This window comes from Liolophura sinensis, chromosome 6 (assembly GCF_032854445.1).
Source record: "Liolophura sinensis isolate JHLJ2023 chromosome 6, CUHK_Ljap_v2, whole genome shotgun sequence".
NCBI lineage: Eukaryota > Metazoa > Mollusca > Polyplacophora > Chitonida > Chitonidae > Liolophura > Liolophura sinensis.
The window spans coordinates 18,755,772-18,772,292 of NC_088300.1; the positions used below are offsets into that span (position 1 = coordinate 18,755,772).

The following is a 16,521-nucleotide window of genomic DNA, read 5'->3' on the forward strand; positions in this document are numbered from 1 at the left end:
GGCTTTATATGCACAGGGAAGACAAAATAACAACAGCTGATGGTTCAAAGAAGCGTAAACACCTGGAGAGAATACTGCAGCCCAGATATCATCATTGTGTAGGGGGAGGTAAGCCAGCCTAGCATCTGCTGGGAAAATACCTTGCGAGTCTGACGTCAGATATGCACTTTGACACTGACAACGTGTATATATCTTATCCATAAGTAAACATCGATCGACATGAACGAACTCGTTTTGGACTCGCTCAGACTTGTCAAGGTTCCTGCTCTGTCGTCACTCACCGGTGTATAAAAGGAGCACCCGGTACAAGCGGGTGTGTCATACCTCGGTGACTGTGGTAGCGGAGGTGCGAGTGCTAGCTAGTATTGTACAGAGCCGGCAGTCGTTCATTTTTACATGTATATCATCTCTCTCTAGATTCGGGTCAATTTTACAGGTTGATGTTCTGAGCGGAATTGCCTTTTGCATTTGGTAGGCAATGGTTATCCATTAAGAGATCTCTAACTGATTCTCAGATGATACGTATATATATAAGTATGGCATACTCTTTATATTTGTCCTTTGCTATCATGTGCCCATGACTGCATATAATAATGCTGTTTATTTGTGCAAACATGCACAATTGCATTCTTTGAATAAATAGCTCTAAATGTCTTCTAAATCAGTTGAAATTTTTGCAGTCACATGCATTTTAATTGATACAGATTAGAAATGCATGCAGTGCATAGGCCTGAATGTAAATATATCTTGCTTGAATAACATTATTAAGGACCTCAAACCATTGTAGGTATTTAGTGTTATATACTGCAGGTGTGCATTGTGCGTTGCGGTGTATTAAGATGATGATATACTCTGCTATGTATGTACAGTGTGCATGGTAATACTGGCAAGAGTCCTCCATAGTTGTATTCAGGTTAATAGGTTAGACAAATAATACAGCTCACTCATACTCTAGCCACAGCTATGGGCTTTTTTTTCTGTCCCCTAAAATGTACGCCTTTTTTTGTGAGGCACAGCCTCCATTAAAAGACAGATTGTGGAAATTGCCACCCTGCCCCTTTTTAGACAAGGGTATATTGAGTACTGTAACCTGTTCCTTTTATGATTTCTAGATCTGCATTATTTGGCAGCCTTGCACACAGACTGACAAGCACATTGTTCAAGTGCTAGAAACATTTTTCTGTGGACAAATTAAAGAAAGACACATAAACTGGCAGACAGTAATAACAGAATTGCATGCAGGTATAACCTGCAAGCTATGCACAGAAAGGCCAAATCTTGGATATGAGATTATTTACCTGGCTAATAATAAGTTTACCTCAAAAGTTCACATTTTGTGTCTGTAAGTTTAATATTTTAGTCACCAGCACTGTGTTAATAGTAATTAGATTAAACTGTAGTGTTCCTTACCTCTAGTGTTCACTATCTCTCCTGTGGACCAGCTTCTGTTCTAAAGTGAATAGTCTACAGGCTTACTAGTGGTGTCTTTATTTGTATATTTGTAGACCTGTCTATTTCGTATAATGTGTTGTTGGAGCATTTCTTCATATATTTAAATTCTGTTTATTTCATTGATGTTTAACCCCATACTCAAGAATTTTTCACTGATATGACGGTGTTGAGGTTTTTGGGTGGAGGAAACCAGATTGCCCAAAGTAATTCACAGACCTTAGCCATGTGCCTGATAAGCCTTCTGACTTAAAGCCGCAGCCAGCAAGAGTTGGATTCTAACGTGGGACACTCATTGGCCAATGGCCTGATAGTTTCAGTGATCCAGAGCTTTAACCATGGAGGCAGTGAGACAGTGAATAATATCCGATACTTACCTGAGGTAGCTTTAACCATGGAGGCTGTTAGGCAGTGAATAATTTCTGATACTTACCTGAGGCAGATAAATATCAGACATTGTTGAAAATAAACCTAAACGTTAAATTGAGCTAGGAGGCCCCCAGTTATATAAGTCAGAGGATTTGTGATGTTGTATCACCTTTAATACCCAAGTAATGTTTTCAGCTCTGTAAGGAGAAGTGTTGTGATAAGGGGAACAGGTGCTGTCAGTATTGGTGTCCAGTTTGATTAAAGTTTTTAGCCATTCATGGGGTTGCAGTGACCACCCATAGTACACAAATGGCCAATCATCAGTAACGATTTACATATCAAAGACTAAGGAAGTCTTACCTCCTAGCTCAACATTTTGCTCAGAAATTCACAGGATTGCAATTGCCTACCATAGTACATGGATGGCCAAATGCAGTTATATGTAGCTATTTGCAAGTCAAAGACCACTGTGGTAAAGTTGTCCACTAACTGCACACAGTGTCTTAAGACCACCACAATTATTTACAACACCATAGCATATGAAGTCACTGCTCTGCAATCCTTAGGCATACGATAAATAGTCATACTTGTGACAGTATAATAGTGTTGGTCTTTCTTGTTGAATTAAGGGCAAGATCTTAGTACTGTATAATTAATGAATAATGTCTGTGTATGACAATGTCTACTTTTTTTTCATTGTATCACATAACTTGAACATTATACATTTTTGCAACTTCTCAATCAGGCGAGCTACCAGTATTCTCTGAATACCTTGTTGTCTTAGTCTTACCCTCAAGAATGCAATTCTGAAATCCTGCATACTAGAAGTGAAGATTTTCTTTCAACAAAATATCTAACCAATGACACTGACATTCATGTACATGTAAGTTTGACCTTTGTCTCTGGTAATTTTACCACCAATGAAATAGCTTCCCAAATCACTCTTACAATCAAGAAGATATAGCTCCCAAGGCACCTTCAGCACCAACACAAGACAAAATTGTTCCCAAATCTACTTTACTGCCAAGAAGACATTTTCTAATATCATCTTTACCATCAAGATGACATTGTTTCCAAGCCTTCTTTACCATTAAGATGACATTGTTTCCAAGCCTTCTTTGCCACCAAGATGACATTGATCCCATATGTCCTGTACCACCAAGACAACGATCTACCCAAAACTCCTTTACCACCAAAAAGACATTGTTCCTAAATTTCCAGTACTACCAAGAAGACATTGTTCCCAAATCTCCTTTACCATAAAGAAGACATTGTTCTCAGTCTCATGACCACCAAGATGACGTTGTTCCCAGTCTCATTACCACTAAAATAACATTGATCCCAAATGTCATTACCATCAAGATGACCAAATCCCAAATTTTTACCACCAAGCCGACATTGTTCCTATCTCCTTTACCTCCAAGAAGACATTGTTCCTATCTCCTTTACTGCCAAGATCATTCACAGATCACCTTCACTGCCAGGAAGACATTGTTCACAATCTCATCACCACAAGACGACATTGTTTCCAATCTCATTAACACCAGGATGACATTGTTCCCCGAATCTCATTACCACCAAGTTGGTATTGTCTCCAAATTTTCTTACCACCAAGACAACATTGTTCCCAGTCTCATTACCACCTAGATGACATTGTTCCTAAATCTCCTTTGTCATCATGAAAACATTTTTCTGTAAGCTGAGAGACCCAGGTTAAAATGGGACCAACAAAACCCAAGTGGGTAAGCTTCTATACTCATTGGCCTTGATGGCAAATAACTTCTCCATTTCAACACTATAATGATTGATTTTAGGAGAATGATGTTCAAAAAGAATACGTTTGCTGAGGCTATGCATGTGTGGAAAACTGAAAATGGTCATGTACTGTTAACAATTGTATTGTCTTTCTTATGCATAGTCATGTGGACCTCAATGCAATCAAGATACCCAAAATTTCATAAAAAATTGAAAAAGTTCAGAAAGTTCCTGCACTGTCAGCGTTTGTTAAATTCACCCATAAATCGTATATCTTTCATAAAATTGTAACTACCTACATATAAATCCTATCAATATTAATCCTCTAATCAGTATTTTAATCCCTTCTTTGTTCTATTGTGAACTGTTGCTCACTTAGCTCATGCATGTTCAGTCCACAACCTTGGAATTAGCTATACTAACCTTGCCAGGCAACAGTCACTTGGCTGGTGTTGTAATCCGTTACAGACTTCATTCTGGACAGTAACATGTACCATTATTAAAGGGAAGTCCAACTTTTAAGGCAAGAGTACTTCTTTGATGTCGCCAATAGTTTGAACACCAGAATCCCTAGTCTTAGTTTTATTGATGTAAGAATGGTGTTTTGAGGTTTGTTTGGAAGGTAGGTTAACATACTACAGGAAAAATTAGGTTCGTCACAAAAAGTTATATTTTAAGACCTTTATTTTCCTCTAAAATTTACCTTTTTGGTGCAGATTTTTTTAAGAGCATGAGCTGTGGATTGTAGTTCTTCAGAGGACTAATTTTTATTTCAGTGTCGGATTAAGAACGAAAAACTGTAATTTTATATCAATTCTGATACATACAGGACGTCAAAACGTGGGAAAATTGTATTGATGTTGAGAGACATCAAAACTCTCAAAATTTAGACTTTCAGCATAACAGTTCAAGTTCAAATTGCGTTGTTCTCGATTCAGTGACTGAAACTGACAGCCACTGTGCCTCTAAAAAGGGTTTGGTTCCAGGCCTTCATCACCAATCTTGACTTCCTAGGTACCAGTTTTTAGTACCAAAATAATTTCCATGACGAAGAGCTACGCTATTGGATGTACTTTTAGTCTTCCATGTCCACTCAGCTGTCTATACGACTTAGGGGGAGCCATTGCTATTGGTTTTTGTAATAGGTTTTTTGAAATACAGTGTAAAATTTCTAGCTTTAACTACAAATAGCAGTATATTTGAGGTAGAATTATTCCAGCTAGAAATGTAATAGAAATATATTTCATCTAGAATTATTCCAGTTTACTACACATGTAATATTGAACTTTCCAGATTTTGAGTGGAGACATCAGCTGTGAAGTCACTCGGTACCAGTACAGAAGTGAAGATGGACATTGTTCCGTCACTGGTAAGTAGAGGAAAAGTCAAGTCTTGGAACTTAATTCATTGAGTTGTGAGCAAATATTGGGGTAATCAAACATATTTTATTGGGTCATATTCGTACCTTTACTTACATATATGTATAATAAAGAATATTGCACCACTTTAAATTGTAATTTTTCCTCTTGTACATGTAATAATGAGGGAGATATATAATGTCATCATAGACATAATTGTGATTGAAGTCTAAGCATTGATAGTAGGAGAAAACCAGAAGATAATCCTCTTCGGTAGTATGGTATCTTCGCAACAAGGGGATGGTCAAGGGTTTGCCCCGGCCCTGTGTTAATTCCTCCGACCATATTCCTGGCCGCCGTCATATAAGTGAAATATTTTTGAATATGGCATAAAACACCAATCAAATAAATAAAGCTTTAAGTTGGCAAGATATGGTGTAGTTCCCTTCGTGGTTTTTCCAGTTTTCCCCCAGTTAAGCATATAATTGTGATTGCTGTCAGAAATAACACTAGTACTTCTCAGTATGATTGAAATGAAAAAAATCAATCTATAAAGTATTGAACTTTCAATGTAATTACAGCAGATGCATTTAGTAACAAATTTATGTTTGTTTATATCTACAGAGACGCAAGGCCACCAGTCTGCTTTCAACAGACACAGTGGATTTGGCAGTCAAGGTGAGACATATGACATTTACTATAATTGACAGGTACTGCTTATTGGATTTGCAAGTGGTTTAAAATTCTACAATCTTACTCACCTTATTCTAGTGGTGTACTCAACAGCTGATCCATATTTTATTTACTTGATTGGTGGTTTACGCTGTCCTCGAGAATATTTCACTTAGACAGTGGCAACCAGCATAATAGTGGGAGGATTCCGGATAGAGCCCAACGGGAAACCCACGAACATCTGCAGGTTGCTACCAGACCTTCCCACGTACATCTGGAAAGGTCTCTGTTTTACAGGTATTTTTACAGTACATGAGATAATTTGCATTAGCCTACGTATGCGTACCATAATAATGAAGAAGTAATCTTGTGTAAGTCATATAAGAACACCATTGAAACAAGTAAATATAGAAATTTTTGATCCATTTTTCTTATCAAATAAGGGGTGGAGATAGCTTAAGCCATGGTATTGAGATCTATATATGTACACTTTCATTTGTCCCTACTCATGAGGTGTGCAAAGGTTCCATTGCTCCCAGTGTTGTCAATTGCTTGATAGCGATATAGGCAGTTAACAGAGCATGTAGGACCATTCTGAAAAGAACATTTAGGACCATTCTGAACAGAATATTTAGGACCATTTTGAAGAGAACATGTAGGACCATTCTGAGCAGAACATGTAGGTCCATTCTGAGCAGAACATGTAGGACCATTCTGAACAGAACATGTAGGTCCATTCTGAGCGGAACATGAAGGACCATTCTGAACAGAACATGAAGTACAATTCTGAGCAGAACATGTAGGTCCATTCTGAGCAGAACATATAGGTCCATTCTGAACAGAACATGTAGGACCATTCTGAATGGAACAAATAGCACCATTCTGAACAGAACATGTAGGTCCATTCTGAGCGGAACATGAAGGACCATTCTGAACAGAACATGAAGTACAATTCTGAGCAGAACATGTAGGTCCATTCTGAGCAGAACATATAGGTCCATTCTGAACAGAACATGTAGGACCATTCTGAATGGAACAAATAGCACCATTCTGAACAGAACATGTAGGTCCATTCTGAGCAGAATATATAGCACCATTCTGAACAGAACCTGTAGGACCGCTCTGAACAGAACTTGTAGGGCCATTCTGAACAGAAGATGTTGGACCATTCTGAACAGAACATGTAGAACCATTCTGAACAGAACATGTAGGTCCATTCTGAGCAGAACATGTAGGACCATTCTGAACAGAACATATAGCACCATTCTGAACAGAACATGTTGGACCATTCTGAACAGAACATGAAGTACCATTCTGAACAGAACATGTAGCACCATTCTGAACAGAAGATGTAGGTCCATTCTGAGCAGAACATGAAGGACCACTCTGAACAGAACATGTTGGACCATGCTGGGTGGTCTTACAGGAAGTTGGTTGGAGATCATGTGCCTTCAACCAATATGTTGTACATATATAGATCTCCTTCTGAAGATGTAAGCCTACACATCAGGTGGGGGAAAGGTTGTCATTTGTTTGCCAAAGGCTAATGATTTACTCTGAGTGCTCCATTTTCATTCAACCATTGTAAGGGAAGCTGTTTTGTTAGTGAAACTTTCTTGATTCCCCTGGGGTGGGCTCGGCTTTCTTCGCTGGCCTTATTTGACAGCATTTACAGGGTTTTCATTTAGAATTGGAGGAGGAGGTCAGAGTTCAATTTCAAGCTTGCTTTATATGCGTGACATATTCCTGAGCACAACATAAAACAACAAGCTAATAAGTGAATAAACTAATGTTATTCAGCTGAGAAAGATAAAAACTGCAAGATTTGTTTTGAGAAAGTCTGGTATTGGCAAACCGAGTCATTGTAGTTTGACATCTAATCAGCTCTTCTTCTTACATCTAGGGAGTAGAATTTTATGATTAGCTATGGTGGTCCACAAGTCCGCATTGTCGCTTAACAGGAAGACTGTTTCCCATATTTCAAGATACATGTAGGTCAAAACTTCTTTAAAACTTCATTCCCGGTCAGATTTTTTCCGAACTTTGATGAATGAGCAAATTGTGTAACAAGGAACAAGACATATGGTAAGATTTGACAGGATCATTTAGTTTTACTTGCAGAATGGTAGTTCATAATACAAAGACAGGGTGTATACTATTGTGATATATAGGTGGACATTTCAACAAAATCAGATGTTGTCTTGAAACTACAGGTAGAAGTATTTTACTTTCTTTTTCTTGAGAAAAAAAGTAAAGTTGTTGATGCATGCATGATCAGTCTTTGCCTCTTTTTTTGTTTGTGTCATTATGTACTCACCAATGTTCATGTAGCAGTTAATGAAGTATAGACAAAGATGTCAAAAAATGTAAATTTTAAATCAGTGGTCATAAAGCTGTAATTTAAACTAACCAAAACTAACCAATAAACTATTCCCCCCCTACCCTCCCTCAGCAAGCTCCAAGAACAAGGCTGATAAATTTATAAACATCCAATAAAATTCAGTATAACACAATCCTATAACCAATTACAAGACTTGTTGCTTTGATTAGGATAGTGAAATTCTCACAAAATTTTGTGTGATAATATAACATATTGTAAGCACTTTTTATGTGAGTGATACAGGTCATAATTAAAGAAAGATAAATGTGTGGAGTGATATGAGCATAACATGTAAAATAGAAAAGGCTAAAGATCACAAAATAGTGGCTTCACAGAAAATTTTTAAGAAAAGTGAAGTGTTGAATCCTTAACAAAAGGTTGCTATGGTCTCTTTTGGAGTGTGCCTTTCTCTGTGTGCACTGAACCATGACATTCCTTTTGTTAGAGATCCAGCATGGCAGAGAGTGCAGGTCATCTGTTTGTTTATATAGCCAATGATCAAGAACATATTATAACTTTATATGTAAAACCTTTATATGTTGCCTTTGTTCAGAAGAGGAAGTCGCTGACCAGCTCATTGTCCAGCTCACTGTCCAGTTCATTGACCAGGACGTCCAGTAAGGTGGTGAAAACTGTTAAGACAACCACTGTGTCAACAGCAAAGACAGTTCTCCATTCCTTAAAGCCCGCAAAACTGGTCAGTAAATACGTAATGGATTCTCCGAAATGTGCTGATCTTTTCTCCTGTTACACAGCATATACATCTTATACTAGAACTTGGACATGGAAATAAAAGTTACATTATCACTAGCTGTTATTGTTCATAATTGCCTTAATGACAATAAGCATTTGACGGCATTAATAAGGCTAATTAAACCCCACTTGCCTTTCAGCAATATGTTGTTCAAGTCTGTTTGTCATGTGCGGGAAAGTTTGTCAGTGTTGAACTTGTCAACTCCCGTGTTTCCTTCTCCTGTAACTGATGTGGACAGAAGTTTGCAGTAGATTCATTTTTCGTTATTAGTTATTTGAGTGTCGCACATTCGTTATCCGAATGTCAAATATTGTGCTAGCACCACATTTGCTATTTGAATGTTGAATATTGTGCCAGCACCAACTTTGTTTTTCCAATGTTGAATATCAAGCTAGCACCAAATTTGCTTTTCGATATTTAAGTAACGAAAAATGAATCTGGTGCTAACTTCATTTGCTAACACCTGAACCTTATCAAATAAGTGAATTAATAATTATGATATAATTAAGTATGCAGTTAAACAACAATAAACCCAATCAAAGTCATTACTAGAAACCGTATTTTATACAGAAGTTTGAAGCAGCCAAGGCCATACATTTGTATATGGTTAGGGGGGAACTTTACATGTATTAAAGTGATAGTGACATGAGGTGATACATGTATATTGTGGAATTTATGATAAGCTATGCTTTAAGTATGTTCATTTAAATGTCTTGCATATCACAATTACAGCTGATTAGTTGCTTCACTTCCTGTTTGAGTATTAAACACATTTAAAGTTTCATTCTTAAATATTATTGCAAAGGAGTATTCATTAGGCAGCCTACTGTTTGAAAATGTTAGTAAAATTATAATTTGTTTGTTTCGTTCAGAGGAAAAATCCAACAAGAGAAAGGCGAAAGCCAAAGATATTGCAGGATGAGCCAGTTAAAAATATGGAGAAACCAACACATGCAAACAATAATGATCGCAGCAAACTTCGGTTTCTTAGACTCACCCACTTGTCTGTCCGCAATGAAGAAGGTAATTAATTAGTTGCAGCTGTAATATCTGTGTTTAACTTTTCTCTTGTAATTAACAATGGTGTAAACTTCGGTTTCTTAGACTCTGCCATTTGTCTGTTCGCAGTGAAGAAGGTTATTGATTAGTTACAGCTATAATATCTGTGTTTAACTTTTCTCTTGTTATTAACAATGGTGTAAACTTTGGTTTCTTAGACTCTGCCATTTGTCTGTCCGCAATGAAGAAGGTAATTAATTAGTTACAGCTATAGTATCTGTGTTTAACTTTTCTCTTGTTATTAACAATGATGTAAACTTTGGTTTCTAAGACTCTGCCACTAGTCTGTCCGCAGTGAAGACAGTAATTAATTAGTTGCAGTGTAATATCTGACATTTCTGTTTCAATTAGCAACAATATGAGGGTTTCAAAATGTTAATAATAGTATGATAAACACAAAGGGTCTGATATGTCTAACTGATGAAATTTTCATGAAATTTATTTCTAATAGGGATTTGACTCCTTTTCTACCTGGAATACCTGATCACAGGTTGACATACATGAAGCATTCTCATTTGCCTCAACCGTGTATTTATGCAGATCAACCAACCATAACCATGATTATCTGTTATTAAAGATTTGCTACTTTTGGTTTTTACTGTTTAACAGATTCCTTTTTCCTGTGTCGAGCCTTGCAAAATGTCTTTGCACATACAAAGCGGTTCCGTGTCCAGTGGCTGACCTTTGACCCCAAGACACAGATATATCGTGTGGACTACGTGGAAGACATTACTCCCGACTCTGTGCTGGCTACAGTACGTTTGAAGCGAGTGGGTGCTGGAGAGTATAAACTACATGAGGCAGACAGGCTTGAGACAGAAAGGCTTCTGAAGAAATCCATCAATAAAGACAAGGGCCTGGATGTTAGTGGTAAGACAAACTTTATCTTGTTTCTTGTCTTCAAGGCCTGTGTCATATAATTCCTCCTGATTTCAGCTCATGCATGGTTGTTGTCCCATGCAATATCCACATTCCTTGCCGTCAGTCACACCTAGGTTATAAGGACCATCCAGGTCCTGTATCGTCCCATCTGTTGTATTTGCCCTAAACTTGCCAAAATTACATTAGAGGCAAGAAAAGGTTATTAACTATTACTTTTGGTATTGTACATTTTTCCACACAAAACTTCAAACGCTTGTCTATTTTAAGATAAATCATACTCTCAAAATCAGTCATCGAGAGTAAGTTAGTAATCTAATTCCTCCCCTTGATCTTTTCACATATGGTAGAGCAACGTTTAGTGTGATTTATGTTCCTCTTTCATTTTTAATGAGACAAAATTACATTGGTTAAGTAGGGCTTGGTTACAGGGCTTCACAAAGACAATAACTTTATCAGCCAACATAGGATAATACCCTCAGAATCTGCTTGAATAAGCATCTTGGGAATCATGTGAAAAGGATGAAGAATTTAAGTAATGGATAAAAATTTAGATCATGCATAGTAAGTCGTTTGTCCACTCACTTGTAGCCAGTTCCACATGGCTCAGTCATGGCAGACAAAGATCATTTGTTTGGGCGTTTTGGCTGGACAACTTCAATCATGAGTTAAGGTCTCACTTGAGCCAGTATTTTCATTACAGACTTATGTCATATTGAACATTCCATTTCATGCAAACTGATACCATACACAACAACCAGATCCCATATCCTGCAAACCTATATCATATACAACAGCCATATCCCATATCATGCAAACCTATATCATATACAACAGCCAGATCCCATATCCTGTAAACCTATATTATACATGACAGCCAGATTCCATATCCTGCCAACCTATATCATATACAACAGCCAGATCCCATATCCTGCCAGCCTATATCATACGCAACAGCCAGACCCCATATCCTGTAAACCTATATCAAATACAACAACCAGATCCCATATCCTGTAAAGCTATATCATATACAACAACCAGATCCCATATCCTGCAAATCTATATCATATACAACAGCCATATCCCATATCCTGCCAACCTATATCATATACAACAACCAGATCCCATATCCTGTAAACCTATATCATACACAACAGCCAGATCCAATATCCTGCAAACCTATATCATATGCAACAACCAGATCCCATATCATGCAAACCTATAGCATATACAACAGCCAGATCCCATACCCTGCCAACCTACATCATATACAACAACCAGATCCCATATCCTGTAAACCTATATCATATACAACAACCAGATCCCATATCCTGCAAACCTATAGCATATACAACAGCCATATCCCATATCCTGCCAACCTATATCATATACAACAACCAGATCCCATATCCTGTAAACCCATATCATACACAACAGCCAGTTCCAATATCCTGCAAACATATATCATATACAACAACCAGATCCCATATCCTGCAAACCTATATCATATACAACAGCCAGATCCCATATCCTGCCAATTTATATCATATACAACAACCAGATCCCATATCCTGTAAACCTATATCATATACAACAACCAGATCCCATATCTTGCAAACCTATAGCATATACAACAGCCAGATCCCATATCCTGCCAACCTATATCATATACAACAACCAGATCCCATATCCTGTAAACCTATATCATATACAACAATCAGATCCCATGTCCTGCAAACCTATAGCATATACAACAGCCAGATCCCATACCCTGCCAACCTATATCACATACAACAGCCAGATCCCAAGTCCTGCAAACCTATAGCATATACAACAGCCAGATCCCATACCCTGCCAACCTGTATCATATACAACAACCAGATCCCATATCCTGCAAACCTATATCACATACAACAACCAGATCCCAAGTCCTGCAAACCTATATCACATACAACAACCAGATCCCAAGTCCTGCAAATCTATATCATATACAGCAGCCAGATCCCATACTTGTCAAACCTATGATATAGTCTTATATAATAATGAACATGCATATAACATCTCAGATACAGAACTCTTTGGTATCGTCTACTATAGGCTTACAGTATGTCCTGCAGAACTACATGTAGATTCATCTCTTATTGATCTTTGTCCTATTAAACAGCCAGATCACATGTCACTTAGGGCTGTGTCCTACATCTCCTGTTGACTTATGTCCTATTAAACATTTAGGCCAGTGTCCTAAATCCACGTAATAAAGCTTTTCAAATATCCTACATCTCCTATTGACTTATGTCCTATTAAACATTTAGGCCGGTGTGCTACATCTCCTATAGTCCTATTAATCATGTAGGCCTATGTCCTACATCTCCTATAGACCTATGTCCTATTAAACATTTAGGGCTATGTCCCACATCCCCTATAGACCTATGTTCTATTAAACATTTAGGCCTGAGTCGTACATCTCCTATAGATCCATGTCCTATTTAACATTTAGGTCTATGTTCTACATCCCCTATAGACCTATGTCCTATTAAACATTTAGGACTATGTTCTACATCTCCAGTAGACCTATGTCCTATTAAACATTTAGGCCTATGTTCTACAGCTCCAGTAGACCTATGTCCTATTAAACATTTAGGCCTATGTTCTACATCTCCAATAGACCTATGCCCTATTAAACATTTAGGCTCAAATCCTTCATCCCCGATAGACTGTGTTCTACATCTCCAGTAGACCTATGTCCTATTAAACATTTAGGCCTATGTTCTACAGCTCCAATAGTTCTATGTCCTATTAAACATTTAGGCCTATGTTCTACATCTCCAATAGACCTATGTCCTATTAAACATTTAGGCTCAAATCCTTCATCCCCAATAGGCCTATTTCCTATTAAACATTAAGGCCAGAGTCCTACATCTCCTACAAGCATATGACCTACAAAACAGTCAGAATGACAACATCTACCATATCCTATGGACCATGATATCTCAAAGCATTTTATGGCATAGCTTGCTTCATATAAAAAGTTCAAAGGTTATGTGAATTTTTTCCAGATGAAGAATCAGATGATGAAGAGCCACCAGCCAAAAAGAAAAAGAAAGAAACAAAGAAAACAACAAGTAAGTTTGAAGTTTATAATTGTGGTAGAATCATCGGACATAATGACAAGTCTCACTTCAGCAGAATCCAGTATTCTACCCTGGTGCCAGCTATAAGTGTTAAGGTACAAAGCCCCCTTATTAAATGAAAAAGCTGAAAGGGCAGTCCGGCTGTAAGTGGGAAGGTCTCTCAGCAACCTGCTGTAGGTTGTGGGTTTCTGCCTGGCTCTGCCCGGTTTCCTCCTACCATAATGCTGGTCGCCGTTGAAAGTCAAGTGAATTATTCTTGAGTACGGCGTAGAACACCCATCCAATAAATAAATGAATAAGAGGGCAGTCATGCTTGTTACTGATTGTTTTCTAGATATTTGTTGGTAAAGCTGTCATTGGTATGGGCATGTATATTGAAAGAAATCATCATGCTGCAGTAGTGCACATTATAATACACAAGACTGAAGCTAATGCCAACTTTACGCTATTGGAGAGTTCTTGACAGCAAGACTGAAAAGGATATTTGAAAAGCTTTATTACTTGGATTTAAGAAGCATATTTTAAAACAAACCTATATATCCAAATTATTGAAGGGAATTAGTATGATAAAATCATGTTATCACAACTGATACCCAGGAGTGCTTCAATAAATGCCTAAGTGCAAAGCAAATAGTGTTTAATCAGTGAAGTTTATTTTTGAGTATTCTTTGTAAACAGTGCTATACACAACACTGGGACTTGTGTAAGAAGACTGGAGTAGTGATGGTGTGACTTAGGTTAAATGTTGTTTTGGGAATTGCCCTTCAAATCATTGACCTGGAACTTTGATTTGGGTTGACAGCTGGTATAAGAATACCTGTTTTGACACCTAAATTAATCCTTTTTGTGTCTATAATGGAAGCCTGCGGACTTTAAGGGGTGGATTTCAGGGTTTTTCATCTTACATACAGAGGCTTTGCATAAAACATATCATGTATCAAAAAGGAATCGTTTTTGTTGTAACTTTGAGTAAGGTATAACAGAATTCTATTCTTGAGTTCCGCTCTAACATTCTATGCTTTAGCTGCTGTAAAGTGCTGGTTAAAATCACCTTTGTGTGGAGAGGAAAACCTCAAGATTTCTTGATGCACCATTGTTCATCTGGCAATTTGATTGTGTTCATACATAAACATGTATCTTTTGAAAGTTAATTATATGTTTTATACATTTTCTCTCTTCAGAGACAGCAAAAAAGGGGAAGAAAGATATGAAGGAAAAGAAGGAACGTAAACCAAGATCAAAAAAGGATAAGGCTGAGAAAGGTAAAAGCTTGTCTATGATTTGATTGATTTTGCATGCAGAGAAATGTTTAATATGTGTGTTTGTTAACACAGACTCATGATAAACGATTTTCACCTTTAACAACAGCGCTGTGTTTGTAGCTGTGTTTGTAGCTGTGTTTGTGGCTGTGTTCGTAGGTGTGTTCGTAGGTGTGTTCATAGCTGTGTTTGTAGCTGTGTTGGTAGCTTTGTTTTAAACAAAAAACATGTCCTAAAAGGGAAAGGAAATATAAATAAATGTAAGCAGGAGTAGCAAAATCGTTAAAAAAATGTATGTGAAAATACCCTTACTTTTTGCATAACTGGGGACTTCTCTTATAGAGACTGGAGTGATTTTCCACAATTCTTATTAGAAAAACACCAAGTTAAGGGAAAAGCTTCCTGATTTGGATTAGCCATGTATAGTGAGGTGTTGTTTCAGGTGAAACAGATGACGGCCAGCATCTTTAATAGCTGCTTTGTGTCATTTATCTCCTGACTTTTGATAAACTAGATAATGTTATTGGAAAAATATTTCTCACAGAATTCTGAAAAATTCACTGAAAAAATTTACTTGGGTGAAATTTATATATTAGATGTATATGAATTATGTTTGTCTTATATTTTATTGATTTTTTTCCCCAGCGCCTAGGAAGAGAAAAGTCTCAAAAAAGAATGAAGACCTTGAGTTGCATCCCAACCCTGCCATTAAGGTTCTGGACAAAGACCCTTTCTTTGAAACCAAGTATGTCTATCTTTGCCTGTCATATATGAAGTGAAAATCAGACATTTTCCATTTTTTGTCTTTTTTTTTTTGTGTGTGTGTGTGCTGGTGTTTTCACCAGGATATGTTAAAGAATCAACAGAAGATTAGCGAAAAGAAATTTCTGTAAAGATTACTAGATATGAAGATTATGACCAGACTTACCATCATACATTTCACTTTTCTTGCATGTTGAGCATTGTACTTTGAATAATGTGATGTAAATACTGGTGAAACCTCTGCTTTCTGTCTCAGAAATAGCCATGGTTATACTAGGATAAATCGGTGGCTTGAGGCCCGCATGGCTGCTGCAAACAGCCATACTTTGGTGAAATGAACAAAACTGATTCAGACCCGACAATTGTTGACCTTGCTTTCGACAGTAATAACTGCGGCTAATCTTGACATTTTCTAGACTTTGTGCTCAGCATATGCGAATGCTTACTTATTTATTTGATTGTTTTCATTGCCGCACATAAGAAGATTTCACTGATACGAAGGTAATCAGTTTTAATGGTAAAGGGAACCAGAGTGCCAAGGGTAAGCACTGACATTTGGCAAGTTAGTGATGGACTGCCATCAGCAGATAGTTTGGTAATACCCTGGAAATAATGATAAGTGTTATATTAAGCTTTAGCAAACAAATACACAAACTAGCTGGTTTGCATCTGTGTAGGAGCTATACGGGACTTA

At 37.3% G+C, this 16,521-nt stretch overlaps 2 protein-coding genes across 2 annotated transcripts in view; one reads left to right on the top strand and one right to left on the bottom strand.

Moving 5' to 3' along the window:
- The window catches only part of LOC135467906 (proteasome subunit alpha type-3-like), a 244,066-nt gene that overhangs the window by 147,683 nt on the left and 79,862 nt on the right, over window positions 1-16,521 (bottom strand). The window lies entirely within an intron of this gene.
- Window positions 29-16,521, top strand: part of LOC135466971 (poly [ADP-ribose] polymerase tankyrase-like) — a 70,346-nt gene continuing 53,853 nt past the window's right edge. Inside the window, exons 1-9 of the mRNA XM_064744726.1 lie at window positions 29-108; window positions 4,867-4,942; window positions 5,556-5,609; window positions 8,537-8,680; window positions 9,610-9,760; window positions 10,406-10,666; window positions 13,732-13,797; window positions 14,988-15,068; window positions 15,711-15,810. Of these exons, the coding sequence (XP_064600796.1) occupies window positions 4,922-4,942; window positions 5,556-5,609; window positions 8,537-8,680; window positions 9,610-9,760; window positions 10,406-10,666; window positions 13,732-13,797; window positions 14,988-15,068; window positions 15,711-15,810 (878 nt within the window). The 5' untranslated portion in view covers window positions 29-108; window positions 4,867-4,921. The remainder of the gene's footprint in view (window positions 109-4,866; window positions 4,943-5,555; window positions 5,610-8,536; window positions 8,681-9,609; window positions 9,761-10,405; window positions 10,667-13,731; window positions 13,798-14,987; window positions 15,069-15,710; window positions 15,811-16,521) is intronic.